Source organism: Tasmannia lanceolata, unplaced genomic scaffold (genome assembly GCF_043159265.1).
Source record: "Tasmannia lanceolata isolate RefF3 unplaced genomic scaffold, GAP_Taslan_0.1 ptg000006l, whole genome shotgun sequence".
NCBI lineage: Eukaryota > Viridiplantae > Streptophyta > Magnoliopsida > Canellales > Winteraceae > Tasmannia > Tasmannia lanceolata.
The window spans coordinates 29,301,357-29,312,067 of NW_027518683.1; the positions used below are offsets into that span (position 1 = coordinate 29,301,357).

Here is a 10,711-nt window from a genome sequence, read left to right on the forward strand (position 1 = left end):
ACCGTTGATTTGACCTTTTTAAAGGTGTATTTATTGCTTTTATATGGTTTTGATCTCCCTTCTTTATATAGGTTTGTGATGCTCAAAAATTGATAGGCATATATGTATATGAAAAATGTAAAAGTTGGTGGGGTTCTTTTACTCGTGGGTTTGGTAGCCTTCACTTCAAGGTTTCTTTTCCTTAAAACCTTCCCTTCCAAATGAATAGACAATGCAACTTTACCTAGCTTTTACTAATGAAAAATGCTCCAATCCACTTGGGATCAGATCCATATCTCTTAGTCACGATCTGTTCGGGTCTCTTATCTGTCTAATCCTTTTTGGAGTATTTTATAAGATCCTACTTTCTTAAGTCTAGGTCACAATCCATCTTGAATTTTAACTATCCATTAGAGTAGCTTAGGTCCTACCTATGTAATACACAGTTAAGGAAAACATTAAAATAACTCAATTTTTTTAGGAAAACATTTTAAACACATTTAAAATGCTTTATTAAACTTGTTTTTGGCGAACTTTGCCCTTACTATATTTTTTTAGGGGATTTGCTAGGGACCATCGCAGAAGGCATTTCGCAGATGGTCTATGGCATCATTCAAGATTTGGATTGTCTGACATGCGACAGACCCTTGGCGAAATGCCTCAAGCGATGGTTCCAAGCAAATCCCATTTTTTAGATGACGAAATTTTAAACACATTTATTTATGTTTCCGTTTTTTGACTATGTTTTTTTGAACTTATCAAACTAGAATTTTTCCTGTCCCGTTTTTTTCCCAAATCACGTTTTCCTAACTAGGGTTAAAGTTGAGAGAGAGAGAGAGAGATTCAAATAAAAAGTGGTAAAATGAAATTTTATTTATCATTTAATGTAGTTTTTTAGATGTCACAAAAATACTCGTAAATAGATATAACTGAACGAAACATGAAGGATATTTTCGTACATCGACATCCACCATTATATCTAGGAGTTCCTTTGGATTTGTGGCCACACTTGGATGCAATCTCAAATAATTTTGGACTATAGGATATGAATCCAATGGACACTGTTAGAATACAGTTGTTGTGTTCAAATCATGTCCATTAGTGTCATTTAGGGTTCTATTAAGATAAGCTAAACCATTGATTTTTACAGCAGTTAGTCGTATCTATAGTATTTCAACTACACATGGAAGTGTGTATATCATTTCCGTATTTTCCTTCTTTTACATTTCATCTTTTAAGAATAAATATTGGCACTACCATGTCTTGGTAATTGCACTAATTAACTCAGCTTGTCTTTCCTTTATAATTGGCTTCTCGGAGTTTTTTAGGAAATTGTAGTAACTTTTGAGAGCTGGCTAAATAATAAAAGGCAAGATCAGTTTGTTCAATTATCAAAACATGGTAGTGCCAATATCATTAGCCTAAATATATTTTAATCTGAATTGTTTTCTGCTTTCTTATATAAATCCATAATTTGTAGGTGATATCTCATCCACCAGACGGTCTAAATTTTAAACTTGCCCGGAAAGTTGAATACCAATGTGAACGCACGAACCAAAACTCGGGCCCATAGGCTTCAAAATGCGAGTACGGAATAGAAAAGAATTGCGCATTACGCACTATGCGCACTTTTTTGGGACCCAGACAAATATTCAAAAAGCAAGCCCCTCTCTATTCAGAACAGAGTCGATTTCGCGTGTCTTCCAAAAGTATCGTCCATGGCTATCCTACGCACCCAGAGCCACCTCTTATCCTCAGCACCTCCACCTTCCCCAATCGCCACCGGAAAAGGATCCCGATCGGCCGCCATTGACGATAGAATCCTCTCGGAATTCCTCGAGAAATCCCTCAAAGTCCCCGATCTCAACCTGCCGGAATCTTACTTCCCGGCGAAAGACCCGAACCGGATTCCGGCCGAGATCGATCTTGCCTCGCTTCTATCCAGAGATGAAATTACAATTCGCAGGCTTCTAATCTCAGCCATTGATCTCGGAGTGTTTCAGATTATCGGTCACGGTATATCGGCCGAGGAGTTGAGGTTGGTGATGGAAGAAGCAAATGAATTTCGGATTCGGGCTGAGAGGAAAATGGGTTTGAGGAGGAATTTGGTGAGGATGAATAATAATTGGGAGGACTTCTGTTGGTATCGGTCGAGAAAGGGAATGATGGAGAAGCTTTTAGAAGAAGTATGGCCTGAAAGATGTCGGACGTTCAGGTAAGAACCCAAACTCTTAACTAATTACTTGTCGGCCAATACGTATACACTATACTATACTTGTTTTGGAATTTATAAAATGAATTGGGTAATGATAAATTTGATAAATTTGCCCCCTCCCAAGATGAATTCACCCTTTCACCGGTTTGTGGCTTCACAACCGGTACAGCACATGTACAACCATTGCTGGAGATCTCTCTTCAGCGTGAACTTTTGGTGGGCCCTACCTCAACCATTACCCTCTCTTCTCTCATTTAGAATAAATCAGTGGTGGGCCTAACAATGAATTGTTTAGATCATCGAAGAAGGAGAAAAGTACGAAGTTTAGAGAAATTACGGATTTGGGCTACTTTCTAAAACAAATATAAAAAACGGGTGATTCTTAAAAAATGGGTGGTAAAAAGACCCAATACCCTTCTGACATCAACAGAAACGTCCTTCAGCTTCCTTTTCCATTACTGCCCATTAAATTGGCGAGTTTCACAAGGTTTCTTTTGATTCGTCTGAATATGTATTTAAACCAACATAACCTTGGGTTTGTTTCTATCTTGGCCGTTTAAAATAACCAGAGACGGATTGATGCTTTACACGTGTTAAAAAACTTTTTGGAACGCTGGCACCTCTGTACACAGCTGATTTGGTTTGGATTTGAAATTTTACTTTGAACCCAGAGTCCATTGGTTCGTTTAAATCTTGGCCGTCACCAATATGGATAGATGATCGGATCCACGACACGTGGACATCAATATGGAACTATGGCGTCTTCTAACAATATCGCCATCTCTCTGTATGAGATTCCGCTGGCGTACCCATTATTTCCATCGGCGTATCCCTTAATTCCGCAGCGTACACCATATTTTCGCCTGCGTACTCGATACGTTTGAAACACATGTTTGAACCAAGAAAATCCGGCAGCGTATAAGATTTTCCGGCGGCGTACTCTATATTCTGGCGGCGTACTCTAGAATCCGGCGGCGTACCAATTATTTCTGTCGGCGTACCCCTTAATTCCGCCGGCGTACACCATGTTTCAGGCGGCATACTCTAGAATCCGGTGGCGTTCTTGATACGTTTCGAACACATGTTTGAACCCAGAAAATCCGGCAGCGTACTTAATATTCCTGAGGTGTACTCTATTCCAGCGGCGTACTCCAGAATCCGGCGGCGTACTTGATACGTTTGGAACATATGTTTGAACCCAAAAAATCTGGCAGCGTACTTGACATTCAGGCGGCGTACTCTATATTTCAACGGCGTCTCTAGAATCCGACGGCTTACTTGATATCTTTGAACGGTGGGTTCCTTGAATCCGGTGACGTACTTGTTATTCCGGCGGCGTACTCTTGAATCCGACAACGTTCTTAACCAAGAGAGACATGAGAAATAATAAAATATTAATAACGTCACCGTTCTAAGCCAAAAGAGATGTGAGAAATAATAAAATATTTAATAATGTCTCCGTTCTCAACCAAAAGAAATGTGTAAAACAAAATCCTGGAGGACGTGGGTGCGCCACGTGTGATATATTTGGGTTGTAGAAAAAATCTCACCATATCCCACGTTTTTAGCAAAATTGTTTCTATTACTCAATATCCTACGTATAATAGCAAAAATGTTTCTATTTATTGGAGAAAAAATCTCCTCTATGTCCCATGGTTTTAGCAAAATTGTTTTGTTTCTATTTATTGGAGAAAAAATCTCCACTATGTCACATGATTTTAGCGAAATTGTTTCTATCTCTTAATATCTTACGTATATTAGCAAAATTTTGGCGAATCCAAAATTAATTTTGGCAAATTAATTTTGGTGAATTAGTTGTCCACTAGTATTGAATAACGTAGTTGTTTTCACCCAAAAATATGAGCCACCTAAAGATGTTCTACCAGATCAACAGTCTTGATTTTGCATACCCAAAAATTGTGTGCATTGATTGAGAGTGTTGAGTACCTGGCTTGTTCTTCTCGTAATAAATGAAGACAACGGTAGACAAGACCAAATAGCATAGCTTCACCCCTAAGGTTGCATTTGGATTGCCCAATCAGGCATTTGAATCGACATTCTATTTCCAATGTTTGGTTAAAAAATGGACGAATATGGGGAGTGGAATTGAAATTGGGCGAGGAGTGGATGGGAAAAATATTGGTGCAATCTATTTTTTTTGTCTCAAGAAGAGGTGGTATTTGGATTCAGCCCCAAGTTTTTAGCAAATTATCGTGAGAAATAATAAAATATTAATTTAAAGATAATGATTGAAATTGGGTTATGAATTTGTCAGGAAGGGAGGACTCTGTTGATGTCAGAAGGGCACTGGGTCTTTTTCCCACTTGATTTTGAAGAATCACCCTTTTTTATGCTTGTTCTAAAAAGTACTCGAAATCAGTAATTTCTCGAAACTTTCATCTGCATTCCGTACTTTTCTCTTGAAGAAGTTAAGACCCCATAAATGTTTATTTTTAAAAAAATCACATGGGCCTACCTTGTTCAAAGATCCAAACCGTTCATTTGTTGGGCCCCAACATAAATAAGCCTTGTCCACAAAATCATCTCTAAAGGATGATCCAAATCCTTCAACAACTAAGCTCCTATACAACCATTACTCTATCTGCCCCTCTCAACATGAACTTTTGGTAGGGCCAACAACTAAATTGTTTAGATCTTTGAACAAGGTAGACCTCGCCTATGCTTATTCTCGTAACTAATATTCTCTTCTCTTTTTTAACACAAAGCCTAAGTGGAGCCCAAGAATGAGCGGTTTAGATCTGTGAAGGTGGACCATATATTGTGCATTTTTTCTTAAAAAATCATTTCGACAACTCACCTTTTTAAATAGGCTTTGCCCGAAAAACATCTTTCTAGGATGATCCTAACTCTTCATTCGTCGAGATTTATACACGGCGTCTCCTATTGGATTGGAGGGTTAGTATCATCCGATGGAGATGATTTTTGGGGCACAAACTATTTATGTCGAGGCTTAAAAAATGAATGGTTTGGATCATTGAACAAAGTGACCCCAAAAATTTTTCTTAAAAATACCCGTTATAAGATGTTGATAAGTTTGCCCTTTCTCACCATAGAACAAAATACCTGTTATAAGATGCTGATAAATTTGGCCCAGTTGATTTTTGGGGCAGAACCTATTTATGTTGAGGCTAAAAAAATGAACGGTTTGGATCATTGAACAAAGTGACCCAAGCTAATTTTCTAAAAAAGAACACGTACTTTTAGAAAATTCGTTGGAGTCACTTTGTTCAATGAAACAAACCGTTCATTTTTTGGGCCTCAACATAAATAGGTTGTGCCCCAAAAATCATCTCCATCGAACGATACTAATCCTCCAATCCAATGCGACGACGTCATGTATAAATCTTGATGAATAAAGACTTAGGATCATCCTAGAAAGAGAATTGTTGGGGCAAAGCCTATTTAAAAAGTGAGCCGAAGTGACTTTAAAAAAAATATATATATACTTTATATTGTCCACCTTTAAAGATCTAAACTGTTCATTCTTGGGCCTCACTTGGGGGTTGTGTTAAAAAAGAGAAGAGAGAGAGTATTAGTTTTGAGAAAGAGTATGGGTGGAGTCTACCTTTCTCAAAGATCTAAACTATTTAGTTGTTGGCCCCACCAAAAGGTTCAGGTTGAGAGTGGGAGATAGTGTTATGGTTGTACCAATGTTTGGTTGTTTGAGGGTTTGGATCATACTATAAAGATGATTTTATGGACAAGGCCACTTTATGTTGGAGCCTAACAAATGAATGGTTTGGATCTTTGAACAAGGTAGGCCCGTGTGATTTCTTAAAAAGTAGAGTTTTTATGGAGTCCACCTTATTCAATGATCTAAACCATTCATTGTTGGGCCCACGCAGGGTTTGTGCTCAGCGAGAAACGAGAGAGTACTGGCTGAGATACATGTGGGGTAGGTCCCACCAAGAGTACATGTTGAGGAGAAAGAGAGGGAGAGAGATGGTTGTATAGCTGTATGTGCTGTACGGGTTGTAAAGCTAGAAACAGTAGAAAGGGGCATATTCGTCCTAAGTCTGAGAGTGGGCGGATTTATCAAGGCTACTGTGAGAAACAAAAGTTGGCCCAACGCCCACCTACATGAAGTCATTATGATCTATAATTGGAGGGAAGTGATATATTCTCCCTTATTTTACCTGGGACAACCCCTTCTAGCGTATTTATGACTACTCTTTTACACTAGAGGGGGCTTTCCCAGGCAAAAAAGGCGCTAATATATCATTTTCCTAATTGAAAACCCTTCATGGGTTCTCATATTCAAAAGAAACAGGGCCTAAGCGTATTTGGTCCGGGCATAGAGATTGAGGCCTTTGATAGTTTTGGATTTTGAGAACTGTGTGAGTCCAATGCTGAATGTTAGACTCAAAATTAATCATAAATTTGAGTCCAATAATCAGTTTTGGACTCACAATTGCTTCTCAAAATTCAAAACAAGCAGGGCATAAGAGAGAAAAGGGAAATGATATTGCGCCCCTTTTCATTACATGGGACACCCAGCTACAGTATATTTATAGTGTATCTATGACCGCAAAGGGGCTGATGTACCTCACATTTAAAGAATGAAGTGACCTGATTGCCACGTAATGCAGCTGGGTGTCCCAGGTGATGAAAAGGGGCGCATTTATCACTTCCCGGCTTCACATGGTAACCAATAGCAAATATATGAAAAAATCTAGGTAAAAAGAAACGAAACAAAATGAAAGACTTGTCTTAAAGAACGAGGTCTGCATGTATGAGATTCAGCCCATTCATTAACGAGCACTATTTTGAATTGCGCCAGAGCTAAAACATGATATTGATCAAATTATTTAACAATGCTAGTGTTGATTTGGGCATAACTTATTTGAGAACAAATGCTTATTCACCATTTGTTGAATGAGTAATGCTTTGGGAAACTGGTTTTTCAACCGAGCAGGACGTGTAACCAGTCCTTTGGTTTAGGGAAGTAATCAAAATAGAATTTTTTTGCACACATGGCACATTCTTATTATTTGTTTCTCCCATCTGCCTTACTCTAGGTTACCACATCATTTTTCCTTATTAACTTACCAACTTCTCCAATAGCTCAAGCTGTTGGAGAAAGGTAGTATTTAATCTTTATACTTTAACACTCCCCCTCACGTGTGGCCCCACTTTTGGGTTTAGCCATTGCATGTGGATTTTGCTATCAAGGAGGTTTGAACTCGAGATCTTTGGCTCTGATAGCATGTTAACTTACCAACTTCTCCAATAGCTCAAGCTGTTGGAGAAAGGTAGTATTTAATCTTTACACTTTAACAGTTCATAACAGAAACAATCCCAACTTAAGACTTTAACCTAGAAAATGAAGCCAACAAAATAAATTTTTAGAAAAACCAAAAAAGGAAAAATAACCCATATTTCATAAGAGATGAGCAAAAAATCCCTTTTCATAAAATGACCAAAACACCTCATGTCATAAAAAATAAACCAAATACTTCTATTCCATAGAAAATGACCAAAATACCTATATCTTTTAGAAAGTAACTAAAATACTCCTATCTTGTAAAATGAATAATGTACCCTTATTTCATGAAAAATTAACTAAAATATCTTCACCTCATAGAAAATGAACAAAATACCCTTACATAAAGTGTGTTTCCATAATAAGTTTGAGAAAAGTAAAAAGTAAGAGACCCTATCATGAAAAATGACTGTCAACAAATATCAAAATACTCAATATCTTTTAAAAAGGGATTTGCTAGGGACTTTCGCAGAAAGGCATTTCGTGGCTGTTTGTTGCGAGAGGGAGTAGCCACCATATATGAATTAAAAGTGAGCCTGTGTGGCTGCTCTCTCATGTAACAAACAGCCGCGAAATGCTTTTCTGCGAAGGTCCCTAGCAAATCTCTCTATAAAAAAAAAACACCTCCTATTTCATATAAAATTATCAAATTATTTTGCTCATTTTTTCATAAGATAGGTATCTTGGTCATTTCCATGGGATAAGGAACAAACAGACAAATAATTTCATGATAGAAAACAATGTTGACAAAGAAAAGATAAACTAATTTAGGACAAGCTATTCAGTACAACAGGCAATCCGGGCAATGACTTATTCAAGGTTCTTATCCCGCAATCAAACAACCCCTTATTAATATAAAGCAATCAATGGTCTACAAGGACAACACCTATGAGGGATTGTGTTAGGCAATTTCGCAAAAAGCCATGAGGCGAAATGTCTTTTTGAGAAATTGCCTAGACAATCCAATGTGATGAACTTAAGTAATATGTTTCCTAATATATTATCTCAAATTTCAGTGAGAAAATGGAGAATATTTTCATTCAACTAGAGAGCGTAGCCAAGATAGTGATTCAGATGCTCTCAGAAAATGCAACAAAGCAATGGCAGAAAACAACCCCAGAGACAGAATCAATTTTGTGCTTACACAAATACAGCGGTGATCTTTTCGCTGACAAGCCACAAGACAGAAACGAAGGCTCTTCTCATGCTTTAAGCCTCCTTCTTTTCTGCAAAGAAGTCGAATTCCATGTCCAGTCTCGACAAGGTTCGCTTTCTTTTAATACAGCCATCAGCGCCATTGTCGTCACCATTGGAAAACAACTTCAGGTAATGACATCTATACTCATCTGTCTGTAACAAATGATCGAGTTTGATTTGAAAAGTGGGAGTGGTAATAAGATATGAATTTATATGAGACATTTGTGGTTGGGCACACTCATTTGACATACAACATAAAATTCTTATTTGTTAGGCTCTTCATGGAGATACATTTGCCTAAAAAAACACATTAGATTGCCCTTATTGTGTAGTTGGTGGAGTGAGGATGACATCATGCTGGTGCCCAATCACAAGATTGTTGTCTCTTAACTGCATCATCTAAGTTCATCTCATCTTATGATTCCCATTTAAATTTTGATGGAAAATGATATTTCCACCCCCTTTCCCTATATTCCACCCACTTCGGGTTTTCTTGAAAATGACTTCATTTCCACCCATGTGTTTGATTTTTCTGTAATCCGTTCCAATCATGGCAAAAGCTATTATAAGACATTTTCCCATGTAAGCTTGACACGTTGGCTTTTGGGTGTCTCCTTGTAATCAAAGATCATCTCAATGACACTAAGCCATTCAAGGAACTCTCCAGGTTGTAAACAACCCTGGAACTCCTGCAAGTCAATCTTAATAGTGTCAAAATCATGATAGAATCTCCCCAACCTTAGCATCCTCATGATTATTGGCGAAGGGATTCACATCGGACTCATTACTAGAATTTTCACGGCTTGATCCACCACACTCATTACAAAGTTTGGGCTCAGACGGGCAATGCGTCTTTTGATGCAGACCAGCCTTTATGGGTCAGACATAAACAAAATGGTCCAAAGAGGCCTGTTAGTAGCCTAAGCTTAAGAGGGCATTTTTATTATCGACCAAAAGTGCACTTCTAGACTACAGCTTCACAATATGTTAAATTACTACAACGTTTTGCAAACCAAATGTAATACTTTTTCTTACCATGAAACTTATATTGTGATTTAGGAATGGAGCAAGGGTGAATTTGAAAGTGTTATTGGAGAGCCAATTTTTGAGGCAGGCATTAATGGAAACCCATCTTACAACCTAGAGTTCATGTACTCTCCATCTCTCAATCAAAAATTTAATCATGTGAAGACAATCTCTTTAATCGATCAGATGTTGATGATGCTCGCAGTGGCTTTCATCTACAATTTCTTGGCTTATATTTCCAAAAGAATCGGCGAAACTTAATGGCTTATGTAAGCCTTCTCAGGCAATTGAAATTGTGAGTATAGATGCATGTGTGTAAATATATTTTTGAATCACAGCCAAAAAGTGAAAAGGTTCACGTTGAGGCGCAGAAAGAGATGTTGAGTCTGGCTCTGGATTCTGTGGTTCGACAGAGTGTGATGACACAGAGATGTTCGAGTGAGAGTGTGATGAAATGGAGATTGATGTGTTCCACAATGCTATAGCATTTGGCATTGGTCAAGGTAGCTTCCCAATTGAACTGGGTGTGCTTTATTTTGAATGAGTTGAGCTCGTCACCAATTGTTTGACAGTGTGGGTATTGTCATATGCAATTTGTGTATAGGATTTTGTGTCTGTTTGACAGTGTTATGACATGGAGATTGATGTGTTCCACACTTCCACAATGTTTGAGGATTTGGCAATGGTGAAGGTAGCTTCACAATTGAGTTGGGTATGCTTTAATTATTTTGAATGAGTTGAGCTCTTTACCATTTGTTTGACAATGTGGATATTTTCATATGCAATTTGTGTATAAAGGATTTGACTCAAAGAATGCTTTACACTTTATGTACTTTTACAATGCACGTAATAAAGGTTTGTCTCATAGGAAGCATGGTTAGTATCAATTTATTGGAAATTTTTTATTGTGATGAACTGATTTTATATAAATATATATCACTTATCATTAATTTTAGATTATTGTGACAATAAAATAGCACGAGGTATGTGGAAAATAATCAATCTACCAT

General features: G+C 37.7%; 1 protein-coding gene across 1 annotated transcript; it reads left to right on the top strand.

Annotated features, from left to right (window-relative positions):
- Window positions 1-1,519: 1,519 nt before the first annotated feature.
- On the top strand, window positions 1,520-10,448 carry LOC143878538 (2-oxoglutarate (2OG) and Fe(II)-dependent oxygenase superfamily protein). The gene is made up of 3 exons (XM_077380812.1): window positions 1,520-2,194; window positions 8,495-8,804; window positions 9,735-10,448. Exons 1-3 carry the CDS (start codon window positions 1,698-1,700, stop codon window positions 9,960-9,962), a joined length of 1,035 nt encoding a protein of 344 aa, XP_077236927.1. The 5' UTR covers window positions 1,520-1,697; the 3' UTR covers window positions 9,963-10,448.
- Window positions 10,449-10,711: the final 263 nt, after the last annotated feature.

What these genes read in the sequence shown, in the direction of transcription:
- LOC143878538 (XM_077380812.1), top strand. Translation starts at nt 1,698, where the DNA reads ATGGCTATCCTACGCACCCAGAGCCACCTCTTATCCTCAGCACCTCCA. An exon ending in GAAAGATGTCGGACGTTCAG is followed by an intron (nt 2,195 to 8,494) that starts GTAAGAACCCAA and finishes CTCAAATTTCAG; the next exon opens with TGAGAAAATGGAGAATATTT. An exon ending in CCATTGGAAAACAACTTCAG is followed by an intron (nt 8,805 to 9,734) that starts GTAATGACATCT and finishes ATTGTGATTTAG; the next exon opens with GAATGGAGCAAGGGTGAATT.